Below are 12,897 nucleotides of genomic sequence, written 5' to 3'. Positions count from 1 at the left end.
CGCCTATTACTACTTGGGGCTTGTGCGCTTACGTTGGCTAAGAGTGCCCTAAGGCTTGTGCGCGTTGTGCCCCCCTATTGCTACTTTGGGCCCACTTGCTGCCATGCGCACACGCCCCTTGGCTCCTTATAGCAATAGTGGCACCCGCGCTTCGCTCGCTGGCGTGAGCGCTGCGAGCGAGATCGGCCCATTAACACATATTGGTGCATATGTTCTCTGGTACCATATCCGCCAAACCAACCCAGAGGGAGACAGAGGTTTTTTTTTCTCCTCGTATTTTGATTAAACAGCACCCACTAGATACCTCAGCAGCCTCTCTCTGATCAAAATCTATAAATAGAAGCATCTTGGTATGCTACGCTCCTCACCAATAGATTATACTTACTCTACCTCCTCCATATGGACTAAGCACTACTTTGATTTCCATTCATACTTCCGTTGGGCGGGTTGGGGCAAATCCCCATGAGAAGTTCAATCTCGTTCTAGAATAGCCCTCGGAGATCCTTCTATTTGAACTCCCGGGAATTCCGGCGGTAATGCGAGCAACGAGCGGAAAGAGCGAGTCATCCATAGTCAGTGTAAGGCCTCGTTCCGTGCTTACGCACTCCTCCACTCGCTGTACACTTCGCGAGCTAAAAGAGATGCGCCTTTCGGTTTCGGAGTGTAAAAGTAGCTCCGCCATCCGAATCTCGAGACGCGCAGGTGTGAGTCAAGTGTGAAAGTCGTTTTTTGTCTCGCGAGCGTTTCAGGTGCGAATTCCGAGAGCAATAGCGAGATGCGAAGTAGGTGCTTCGGGAATCGTTCCGTGCGTGAGCACTTCACTCAAGTGCGTGAAGTGGGATATCGCGAGTCGAGATGTGACAGATTGAGTCGTGAGCACTTCACTCCACAAGTGCGAGATGTGACAGAAGAATTTCATCGTAGAATATCAAAAAGCATGGCACCCTTGGTCTGCGGTGACAACGAGTGCATCAAGGTAGCGCGCATCGAGGTCGTGTTGCGCATCAAGATAGTCAGCGAGTGGCGGTCACTCACTTTTTCGGTCTTCGTTTGATCCTATAATAGGTCTAGCGTGAAAATCGGGTCGGCGCGACACTAGCAGGCGTTGAGTCCAGCCTGAGAAAAAGAGAAAGGCTCGGCAATTGCATAGAAGAATCTCGCCTTTCTAGTGCATAATCAAGCCTGGTGAAGCATCTTTACTGAGGCCTTGCCCCTTTTCTTTTTTTCTTTGCATCTTTCTTTTTTTATCTCGGTAGATACGAGACCTCGATGCATCGTAGAGTAGAGTCAACTGACTTGAACTATCGCTTGCCATCCAGGCTCCCCCCTTCGCATGCTAGTCACATCCCGGCGGCAACGCGTATCCAATCATGCGCCTGTGATAAAGAACGACAGCCCGACACGAACCAATGTTTCGATGTGCGTTTGCTTCACACACTCGTCTCTTGGCACTCGTCTAGGAGGTCTCGCGACCCCTCTTCTCGAAAGGAAGTAACCTCAGTCTGGCGAACAAAGAACTTGGCTATCGCTCCCGTCGTAAAGGCGCCTGATAAGCAGAGCACCTTTCCTCTTTCGCCTGTGAACTAATCGGCTTTCTAAAGACGAAGAAGGAGAGACATCGACCTCGCGTCGCGGTAGTTCGTTCGCTTGGCTATTGATGTCAATTCGAACGTGGATGAAATTCCATTCTTTATGTCATATATAAAGCAGATCTATACTAGTTTCAAGAGCGGTTTCTCTCATCGCCAGGGTGCATCTTTCTCATCGAAGAAGAGCTGGTGTCTATGCCAGGAAGGGGGAAGATGCAAGAAAAAAGAAAGAAAAGAACGAGATCTCTATTCTTCCTCGCTCCCACGTGCACCGCCTCTCGGAAGGCATTGGAGTGAGTTAGCTGCCTCCTCTCACCCGAGGAAGAATTTCTCTCTTTTCTAACTGAGTTTTAACCAGGACTCAAACCATACCTCGAGGAGAGAGTCGTGAAAAAGCTTCTCCGAGAGACATGGTTCGAAAGGGTGCATCCCCTTTTCTTTCTTGGTCGGACCAACCCAACCGGCGATTTCCAACAAGTCTTCCTGAGCTATAAGAAATTTCATTGCTACATAGAAATTGAATTAATGAAATTTCTCTCTCTTTTTGATTTTCTCTTTAGGGAGCAGAGCAGTCTTTGAATGCACCAAACCAAATGATTGTTCATGAATGGCTATTCCTCATCCTCACAATCGCTCCTTGTGATGCTGCGGAACCATGGCAATTAGGATCTCAAGACGCAGCTACACCTATGATGCAAGGAATAATTGACTTGCATCACGATATCCTATTCTTCCTCATTCTGATTTTGGTTTTCGTATCACGGATGTTGGTTCGCACTTTATGGCATTTCGACTATCAAACTAATCCAATCCCGCTTCGGATTGTTCATGGAACTACTATAGAGATTATTCGGACCATCTTTCCTAGTATCATCCCGATGTTCATTGCTATACCATCATTTGCTCTGTTATACTCAATGGACGAGGTAGTAGTAGATCCAGCCATTACTATCAAAGCTATTGGACATCAATGGTATCGGAGTGCGCCTCTTCACGAGGGTGATTAAAGTGCAACGAAATGTACCGGTGGTTCGCGAAGCATCTGGCTTACCGGTAATCTCCCATTCCCGCCGTCGAGAGACTATAAGAACTATAGCATGCCAGAAACGGGGAGTTGGGGTGGTTAGACCTATACCCCGAGATGCTCCCAGCATAGGAGCCTATGGTTCCATTCTTGTTGTTGCTGGAGGTACACATCCCTCTTATCGGTGTGGAGCGAGATACGAGAAATAGATGCTCAGCCTGCAATGTCCGATAACGGCGCTGAAGTAGTCAATCTATCGGCACCACAGCAGTGGCATACAACTTTGGACCTCACGGCCGGCCCCGTCACCTTTCGGAATGGGGGATCCCCGTTGGCAACAACCACGGTAGTAGTTGCGGAACTACTGGGCCGGGAGAGGACAACCTGTTGTTCCTGCTCCTCTTTCTTCGCTTCGGGGACGGAGGTCCTACGGTAGGTAACAGCAGGCAAAGCACTTGACCGAAGGGGACCAGCGCTTCTACTCCTCCACCGAGGAGCCGTTCGCAGTGAGAAGAGAAGCAAGGGATGTCGTGAACGGTGGGAGGTCACAGAGAATTGACCTATTCATAGAGTGATCCTATGATCTATATAGGATATGGACTCTTTCTTGATTCTTTTTATTATCTATTAAGAATTTTCAAGATTTCTCTTTCGAAAGAAAGACATATACCTATATCTCTTTTCTTTTCTGGAGATACATCGATCCATGTCGGATAAATCTCTGGATTCATTGGTAAATGTGGTCCAGTCTAGTCTATCCTTTGTCATTCAATAGGGTCTACCGTGACTCCGGGGCAAGACTGGACAATTCTACTCGAGACGTTATCGGTCTGAATGACTTTTTGCTTTTTATGAAAAAAGATGAGTACGCGCGTTAGCGCGCCCTTACTGCAATGGGGCTTGACTTTCGCACACGCCATACTAGCGCACAAGCCGCCGGGCACTTGCTGCCTTAGGGCTTAGCCCGCGGGCTACGAGTGCCCGGCGGCTTGTGCGCTAGATGCAGCAGCGAGCGCATCCGCGCTCCGCTCACAGGGGCTTGCAGGTTCCAGCTTCACTGAAGTAGGTAGGGCTGGGCGAGAAACGGTCCCCTGTTGTCTGTAGGGCCTTCGATTCCACCGGGGTCTGACGTGATAGAGGGGTACCTAACTAAAGAAGAATAGTGCTCTTTCTAAGAGTAGGCGTGGAGAGCTTTTTGCGGGGAAACTTGCAAGTACAGTTTGGGGGGAGGCGGGCGTCGACCCAACCTTATGAGTATTCGGACTATAACAGTTCCGATGAACAGTCACTCACTTTTGACAGTTATACGATTCCAGAAGATGATCCAGAATTGGGTCAATCACGTTTATTAGAAGTGGACAATAGAGTGGTTGTACCAGCCAAAACTCATCTACGTATGATTGTAACACCTGCTGATGTACCTCATAGTTGGGCTGTACCTTCCTCAGGTGTCAAATGTGATGCTGTACCTGGTCGTTCAAATCAGACCTCAATTTCGGTACAACGAGAAGGAGTTTACTATGGTCAGTGCAGTGAGATTCGTGGAACTAATCATGCCTCTACGCGTGCGCCCGGATACATAGGCCGACTGCTGAGCCCACTCTGGCTCAGCCGCACCACCCGGGGTGCGAGCAACCCGAGAAGCAAGCTATTACAGCGAGCGGCTGGAGCAGTAGGGAGCCGAGGAGCAAGGCAGTAGATAAGATAGAAGAAGGGGCCAGGCTCCCGGTGAGCAGAGGAGACGGTTAGGATAACGAACTTGAAACGCGGAGCCCGAGCGGCCGGCGAGCGAGTGGTTAGTGGCCAATAGCGCCCTAGTTGATGGCATTCCTCTCTGCGGCTGGCACTCGAGGAACCACGGGGCACTCCATACAGAGCAAGCAAGTCTGAGGGATGAGACGCCCGCGCAAGGACCTCAATTCTCATTAGGAGGTCGAACCAAGGACCTATGGAAGTCGGGGCAACCCCGTCCCCATGGCAACGCAACAGTGTCCTGAGGGAGGAGTTTAGAGGCCTTATAGTAGCACGGACCCCTTTTTCTTTCTAGGTCATGCGAAGGGGGCCAGTCCAAGATCGTACTCTTCCTCTACAAAGACAACAGACGCTCTCAACGGCTAGGCGCCACTCTCTTTCAGAGTTCTTCCAGCTTCTTCATGATTTCGTGCCGCGGTGAACAAACAAAACCAAAAAGAGGGCCGTCTCAGCGGAAGGAGAAGGACCTGCAACGGCAGAGACGGCAGAGACTACTGACCCTCTTCTTGTTCCTAGCCGTCTGTAACGAGTCCGGGAAGCCTGAAATCATCAATATGAGGGATCCCTCAAAATAGAGAAGGGCGGGCAGGGCTTCTGCAAGAGCCTCCCCCCTCTTCCCGGTCAAGATAGATGGGAAGGAGACGGACATAACCAGCCTCTTTTTTTATGTACGTACACCTTTGTTTCAGGGTGGGGCCGCCCTCCCTCCTGCTAATCCGGCCATTTCCGAACCTGTCTTTCCCACCCCATTCAATTCAATAGAGGACTTCTCCATTCTTGCGATTCCTAGCCCGGAGGTACGGCTAAATAGGCTCAATGATCTCTTTCTTCGATAGGCCGGCCCGGCGCTCCGCGTGGTTATATTCGTACATGTTCCGACTCGCCGGTCATTATGGATCTAGTGGCATGGCGAGGCGAAGGGGGGAAGCAACTACGAAGCTTCGTAGACTCGACAAGTCGCTTCGCTTATAGAATAGAATGCAAGCAAGGTAGCTTGCTGACTCTCCTAGTAGCGTGCGTTGGCGGCAAGGAAGGAGGCATTGGAAAGACTAGACCATACTATAGTACAGAGAATTCGGGAAGCGACTAGTCGCTTCTGGCGAAGCTTCTAGAAGGCCGACCACTACATAGAGAGATCAAAATACCAGTCATGAGTGATAGCGAAGCCTAGAGAGGCGCAGGGCAGGATCGAAGAGCTTAGTGTGAAACGCTCAGGAAAGGAGCGGAGAAGGGCTTGTGCGCCCTCCGCCCCTTCGGTTCGGGGTGGACATCTGAAAAAGGTGAGATAAACGGAAGAGTAGCTAGCTAGCGCGCTACGAAGCAAGTGAGCGGAGCGCGGATGCGCTCGCTGCTGCATCTAGCGCACACGCCCCTTGTAGCAAGAGGCGCCGTAGGCTCTCTTACTACAAGGGGCGGAGCACCTTTACGTAAGAGGGGCACTTTTTGAAGCGCACAAGCCCCTTGTATACAGAGAGCCTACGGCGCCTATTACTACTTGGTGCTCCGCCCCTTGTATACAGAGAGCCTACGGCGCCTATTACTACTTGGTGCTCCGCCCCTAGTATACAGAGAGCCTACGGCGCCTATTACTACTTTGTGCTCCGCCCCTAGTATACAGAGAGCCTACGGCGCCTATTACTACTTGGTGCTCCGCCCCTAGTATACAGAGAGCCTACGGCGCCTATTACTACTTTGTGCTCCGCCCCTAGTATACAGAGAGCCTACGGCGCCTATTACTACTTGGGGCTTGTGCGCTAGAAGTGTGCGAAAGCCCGTCGGCTTGAGCGCCCTTACAGCAATGGGGCTTTTCAGCAGCCGTAGCTTGCAGCTTCCAAGCCTGGCGCGAAGCGAAGGGATTGGATTTCACCCAGATCAGTGGGCAACTGTACTTTTTTCGTGGTGTTGTTGTTGACTTGAAAGCTAATTTTGAAGTAGGCCTAGCTTTTCGGAGCTGCTCCCAGCTCACACTATGGTGGAGGAGGTGCCGTGAAGATCTAGGAGTGTGAGCAGTACGAGCTGAAAGGCTCCCATACTGTTTGGAGGGCAGGGGGCATAGATGCTAAACCTGACCCCTATCTATCGTCGTAGAAGCTGTTCCTTTTAAAGATTATGGTTCTCGGGTATCCAATCAATTAAATTAATCCCCCAAACCGGGGAAGCTTAAGCGGAAATCCAATTTGAGAGTGAGGGAAAAGGGGGGAAGCTACTAAATTGAAGGCTTCGCTCGCTCGCTCAATTCGCTCTAACGCCCGTTTAGTAGACTGCGAGTGGAGTGCATAAGCCCCCATAAGCGTGTAAGGGCGAGGCCTTACTACACGAGCTCGTAAGTCAAGCACGGAACGAGCCTTGTCGTAGAAGCTTCGCTTCCTCGTCTTGCTTGCTTCTGGCGAAGCTTCTAGTCTGTAGGCATTCAGGTATGGTAGGAATACCTCTTTAGTTGCCGCCCCCTACATAGGAGCGATAGCGAAGCCAAGCCGTAAAAAGGCGAGCAGCCCTTATAGCAATAGCAAACGGCCTACTTATAGCCCTATTTTTCTTATTTAGGCGCTACTGAACTAAATTGACTACAAAAGTACCAAAGGCGACCGGTCCATGAGACAGCCTTCTTAACAACAAAAGGCGAAAAGCCCCCCTGTTGCTTTTCGAATAGCCGTCAGGGACCTATGCTATGGGAAAGAAAAATGGGGGTTGTTGTTGGGAGGTCCAATGCTTACGCTTACCTAAGGTAAGCGTAAGCAGACCTATAACCTTAATTGATCAAAGATCTTCCCGTTCAGTTGCTGAAAGATAGATGCTGGTTTCTAAATTAGAAAAAACTACTCTTATAATAGTAATAGAACATTTTTTCTTTTTTCTTTTTTAATTTATAATAAGAAAACAGATGTTTTCTTTCTTTCTAAGAGAATTTATACGTTTTCTTTCTTTCATTCTCATTGAAGAAATTCATTATCATTTAGAAATTGAATGAATTTACATTTCATTCTTTCAGAAATTCATTATCATTTAGAAATTGAATGAATTTACATTTCATTCTTTCACAAATTCTTTCATTCATTGAATTTCATTCTTGAATTCTCATTTAGAAATTTCATTTGATTGTAAATATAATGTTTTTCGGTCTTTTGATTTGTACCTCTTTTGACTTTCATTTATGTTTGTTATTTTCAAACATTTTCTGACTTTCTTTATTTGACATAATCCCTGTCGCGTATTGCGCGGATGATTCTCTCGATCTCGAATTGAGTGAGGCTGGCCCCCCGGGGGGGCGCTCGGGGGAACTTGTCCCCCGGATCTCTTGCTGAAAACGAGGCGGCCTTATACAGGCAATGGTTGCCCCTGGCGGCTCAGGAACCGGCTCCAGCCGGGGCGGCTCATACCGCTCACCCGCTTCCCGCTGGGGGGCCAATCCCGAGCAGCCTTGGCGTGACTTTGGTCCGCCGAGGCTGCTACCGGGGATAGCCCAAACTAAATTGGGGGAGTACTCCGGATATCATGGAAGATATTTTGAGTACTCTGCCCAGTAGGAGCGAGAATCGAAGAAGAAAAATGAAATTGGACCTAATCCAACAGATTTAGGATGCAGTCAAAGAGAGATACGAGGGGGCAGTCATCAAATCAACTATGTCGATGTTAGTCTAATGACTAAATGGATCATTGATGATCAAGACGACGAGCGCCCCCCAACTCTCCGCTATATCCTAAAGCTGCTCCGTAGTAAGGGAGAGGGAAGCAGCAGTTGCTGCAGAGGCCGCGGGCAGCAAGTGCCTTAGGGCTTGTGCGCTAGTAGGGGCGTGTGCGCTTCAAAAAGCATGCTGAAGGCATGGATTAAAAGAAACTATCCCTATAAAATGTCGTCTTTGCCGAGCCTGATTTTCTTTTCTATGGACGTGTTTTGCTGGATAAGATAAGGAGGACCGCCCTTCGACGCTTCTTTCGCTGTATACCCCCTCCATCCTTCGGAGGTGGAAGAAAGGGTACTCATTATATTACGGGCCCCAGAACGCAAAAAAGGTGGGGGAGAAGCAAGCCGAACCTCTGATCGACCTGGACACATAAATCATTCTCGGCGTCGAGAGAGATTTTAGATTCCGTAAGTAACTCAGTGAGTGCTTTCTAAGAAGGGCTGGGCTTGGAAGAAGAAAATGAAATACGAACAACCGCGCTGGTCGTAATAGATCGACTTTCATGCAAGTTCTTGCTCCAGCATGAAAGTTCCATTTCAGGGAAGGACGACGTACCATGATACTTTCTGTTTCGTCGAGCCCTGCTTTGGTCTCTGGTTTGATGGTTGTACGTGCTAAAAATCCGGTACATTCCGTTTCGTTTTCCATCCTAGTCTTTCGCGACACTTCAGGTTTACTTCTTTTGTTAGGTCTCGACTTCTCCGCTATGATCTCCCCAGTAGTTCATATAGGAGCTATTGCCGCTTCATTCCTATTCTCTGTTATGATGTTCAATATTCAAATAGCGGAGACTCACGAAGAAGTATTGCGCTATTTACCAGTGAGTGGTATTATTGGACTGATCCTTTGGTGGGAAATGTTCTTCATTTTAGATAATGAAACCATTCCATTACTACCAACCCACAGAAAGACGACCTCTCTGAGATATACGGTTTATGCCGGAAAGGTACGAAGTTGGACTAATTTGGAAACATTGGGCAATTTACTTTATACCTACTATTTCGTCTGGTTTTTGGTTCCTAGTCCTATTTTATTAGTAGCCATGATTGGGGCTATAGTACTGACTATGCATAGGACTACTAAGGTGAAAAGACAGGATGTATTCCGACGAAATGCTATTGATTCTAGGAGGACTATAATGAGGAGGACGACAGACCAAATCTCGGATTCGAACGCCTCCCGGTCGGCCGTGTTTGCGACCAGGGGAGGGGCGGGCGGGCTCCCTATTTGTAGTTTGTGTTATCAATAGAGGTGAAAGAGATCGCCTACCTCGCCGCTTGTGTGTACTGCTCGCCTCGCGGGGCCGACTGCTCTTTCCGTAAGTTTTTATCCAAGCAACATTATCAAGGCCAAAATCCAACAAGCAACGGCCCTATTTGCCGCACCAACCCTCGCCTAGCGCGCGTTGCGCTAACGCGCTTGAGTTTGATTGCTGGATCCGGACGGAATTCACTCATGATTCGAGAAAAGGAGCAGCGGTCAATATCGTGATTGGGCCGCCCATGATTTTCTCGGTCATGAGTGAATAGAAAATCTAAAATGTACATTGCAGTTCCAGCGGAAATACTTAGCATAATTCTACCACTTCTACTAGGAGTAGCCTTTTTAGTGCTAGCTGAACGTAAAGTAATGGCTTTTGTGCAACGTCGAAAGGGTCCTGATGTTGTGGGTTCGTTCGGATTGTTACAACCTCTAGCAGATGGTTCGAAATTGATTCTAAAAGAACCTATTTCACCAAGTAGTGCAAATTTCTCCCTTTTTAGAATGGCTCCTGTGGTTACATTTATGTTAAGTCTGGTCGCTCGGGCCGTTGTACCTTTTGATTATGGTCTTGTATTGTCGGATCCGAACATAGGGCTACTATATTTGTTTGCCATATCTTCGCTAGGTGTTTATGGAATTATTATAGCAGGTCGGTCTAGTAATTAGGGGGGCGGCCGTTCGGTCGCCTATGATACTAGGACCAATAGGTCAAAAATGGGTTTGTGCCGCAGGTGTTGAACGATCTACTCTACACAGGTGTGGGCTTACAGGGCTAGGGCTCATAAACCCTTTCTTTCATTCATCAATAGGGCCCTGGTCGGTCACTTTTCCGGGCCGGGATCGAGAAGTGGAAGTCCTAAGAGATCTTTCTCTTCGCACCTCAGATCAAGAGGAAAGGTAGCTTGTCAAGCTGGCCTCTATAGAGAGATAGCTGTCTTTTAACTGGCTGTTCTTCTTTGTCAACGCTACTAAGGACCCATAGGTTCGCCTACTTCACTTTATAAAGATAATGAGAATGGCTTATTCAAAAAGGAAAAGGTGCTATCAATCAGCCCTACATTAGTAGAAGTAAGCGGCTGAGTTAGCCTAGCCTACCTTAGTATAGTAGGGTTTAGTATAGTAGGCGAGCGAGTTAGCGAAGACGCTTAGGCTAATAGATAAGAGAGCGTCGGTGCGTAGCCTTCATTCTACTACGCTACGCAAAGGTGACGAAGTAACTTAGCTCGACGTTAGGAGAGTAACGGGGGAACACCCTACATAGAAGAACCGCAGTTCGCTGACTTTCTAAGGTATAACCTTCGCCACTTCAAACGGGCGATTCGCACCACTGATAGACTACTTCAGATTCAATTCTTAAGGCGCTACTTAGTTTCGCAAGCCTTTGTCATTGTCAGTCAACTAAGTAGGGCGAACAGCCCCCTGCGAATCCGTAAATCTGAGGAGCATGCCGCAAAATCAAAAAGGATGGTCCCCTATGCATTTAATTCTTTCCTGAACGGAAAAAAAAGAAGTACCTTACCCCCCCATCATGGTGAACCTCTCCTTGTAATCGGGATTAGGTAGATGCCCCCCTGCCGGGGGGCGGATCGAATCGGAGTTTCCTTAGGAAGCCACCAACCTACAGTTATCCTTAAACTTCCGTGCTTGGTGGAGAAGAAGCGAACAAAGGTACGCTCGCTTGCTGTCTTGTTCTCTGCCGCGGACTGGGATCGCTCGCCAGCTAGGTCAGATTGGAGCTACTTTGTATGAGAACATATTACCCATCTTCGGGGACAAGGGGCGGAACGACCTCTCGATCTACTTACTGCAGCCCAGGACGGGCGTGGCGTCGTCATCTAGGCGTTCCCTGTTGCTCCGATCTCCCCTACGTCTAGGACGTAGTCTGGGCCAAGAGCCATAGTTAGTTGTTGTTTCAATTTCTCTTTTTCGTTGTTGATACCGGCCTTTCCCAGTCGGATGATGTCCGCTGTAAGGAAGTGAGAGGACTCTTAGTACCCGCATACCGTAAGGGGGCGCGTGTTAAAAAAGAAGAATTTGCTTTTCTTTCTTGCTCTCCCTTAGCAGCGGGAAAGGGGTCTGGCTATCTGCCTAGCTTTGGTGGATTTCCCCCAACGCAATCCACAAACTGAAATTCCACGAATCCCTTGGTGGATAAGTCCGACGACTCTGCAGCAGTGCGGAATTGAGTTTCTCGTCCGGTGGATCTGATCTATAGTTAGGGGGCAATACATACTAAAAGGTTCGAAGAAGGAACGCGCATCAAAGTATATAACCAACCCACCCTTCCCATAAAAAAAGGTAAGGAAGGGGGTCAGTCATCCAATCGAACATTTGAATTTCTACTTTTTCCTCTTTCAGAAGGGCCCTCTCATTCCTTCGGGAGTGAGGGGGGCAAGGGGGGTGGGGCGGGTGGGCCCCTTGCGCTATATTCACTTTTGGTCTGGCTTTTCGACCAGGCGGAGCAGATGTAATGTAAACAATACATAAAGGACTTTCATACGAATTCGTCTTTCTACATAAAAGTTTTTGGCGCGCCAGGCCAGGTAGGGGCTTTGTCTACCGAGGAAATGTCCAACTCAGACTCACATGAGCCCCTTGACCAAAACGAACAAATGGACATGGCCGACGCTTCTCCAGTAGCTCAGGCCAGGTTCGAGAAAATGGAAGCTCAGTTAGAGTCTCTCTCTAAAGCGATCGAGGTCATGCAACGGGTGTGGCAGACAAAGCCTTCTCCCCAGCGAACCCCGGGCTGCCGGGCCATCGCAGCCTCTTTTCCGTTTTCTTCGCCGATCCCATTCGATCTGGGAGATGAGGCACCAGTTCTACAGTCATCTATTCCCATACCTGGAATCCCATTATCTATGCCTTCAGCTCCCATGTTTACCCACGTTCAACCGTCTGTCGCTGCTTCAAAGTTCGCTATGACGAACAGAGCGAGGCCTCAAGCCGCTCGGCCACAACAGCAGCCTATGAGGCCTCCACCTTCATGAATCCTTCTACGTACCCGGCTTCACAAACTACGCCTGGCGCATTTGTGCCACCGCGGCCGACCAGCCCAGCATCGCTGAATGATGATGATGACGAGCTTCCCAACAAGGATAAGATCAAATATCGGAGACTAAACCAAAGACAGTACTCGAGAGACCACGGGGAAATCCGTATCCGGCGAGTATTGACAGGGAACATCCCTTCCCACATAACTACAAGCAACCAAAGTTCGAGAAGTTCACTGGAGAAAATGATAATGTCAGTACTACGGAGCACATCATTCGTTTCATCTCGCTGTGCCGGGATACTGCTCACAATGAGTATCTGCTCCTCAGGCAGTTCAGTCTGTCGCTGACAGGGGTGGCATGAAAATGGTACGCCCAACTCCCTGCAAACTCGATCTATTCCTGGGAAGAGATGGAACGGAAATTCCATGAACAATTATGAAGATCAGATTTCACGGCCACCTTGGCCGATCTGTCGGAACTCCAGCAGGAGGAAGATGAGTCCCTCAAGATTCTCTTTGCCGCTTTTTTGCTACCAGAAACAAATGCGAGACCGCTCTGACGAATAAGGAGCTGGTTCAGCTTGCGGTGAA

At 48.8% G+C, this 12,897-nt stretch overlaps 2 protein-coding genes across 2 annotated transcripts; both read left to right on the top strand.

Moving 5' to 3' along the window:
* The first annotated feature begins 204 nt into the window (after positions 1-204).
* On the top strand, positions 205-6,899 carry LOC137965011 (cytochrome c oxidase subunit 2). Its single transcript, XM_068811418.1, has 2 exons — positions 205-2,570; positions 3,861-6,899. The coding sequence occupies exons 1-2, from the start codon at positions 2,183-2,185 to the stop codon at positions 4,310-4,312; spliced, it is 840 nt and encodes a 279-aa protein (XP_068667519.1). The 5' UTR covers positions 205-2,182; the 3' UTR covers positions 4,313-6,899.
* A 2,685-nt stretch (positions 6,900-9,584) lies between these two features.
* On the top strand, positions 9,585-11,688 carry LOC137965012 (NADH-ubiquinone oxidoreductase chain 1). Its single transcript, XM_068811419.1, has one exon. It carries the CDS (start codon positions 9,588-9,590, stop codon positions 9,975-9,977), a length of 390 nt encoding a protein of 129 aa, XP_068667520.1. The 5' UTR covers positions 9,585-9,587; the 3' UTR covers positions 9,978-11,688.
* Positions 11,689-12,897: the final 1,209 nt, after the last annotated feature.

The sequence above is a fragment of the Aristolochia californica genome, unplaced genomic scaffold, assembly GCF_029961685.1.
Source record: "Aristolochia californica isolate CCGP_79_NKW_82.1479 unplaced genomic scaffold, dmAriCali1.0.hap1 SCAF_49, whole genome shotgun sequence".
In the NCBI taxonomy this organism is placed as follows: domain Eukaryota; kingdom Viridiplantae; phylum Streptophyta; class Magnoliopsida; order Piperales; family Aristolochiaceae; genus Aristolochia; species Aristolochia californica.
Note: the sequence above shows the minus strand (reverse complement) of the source record. Positions and strands in the feature narration are given on the sequence as shown.

What these genes read in the sequence shown, in the direction of transcription:
- LOC137965011 (XM_068811418.1), top strand. Translation starts at nt 2,183, where the DNA reads ATGATTGTTCATGAATGGCTATTCCTCATCCTCACAATCGCTCCTTGT. An exon ending in TGGACATCAATGGTATCGGA is followed by an intron (nt 2,571 to 3,860) that starts GTGCGCCTCTTC and finishes CGTCGACCCAAC; the next exon opens with CTTATGAGTATTCGGACTAT.
- LOC137965012 (XM_068811419.1), top strand. Translation starts at nt 9,588, where the DNA reads ATGTACATTGCAGTTCCAGCGGAAATACTTAGCATAATTCTACCACTT.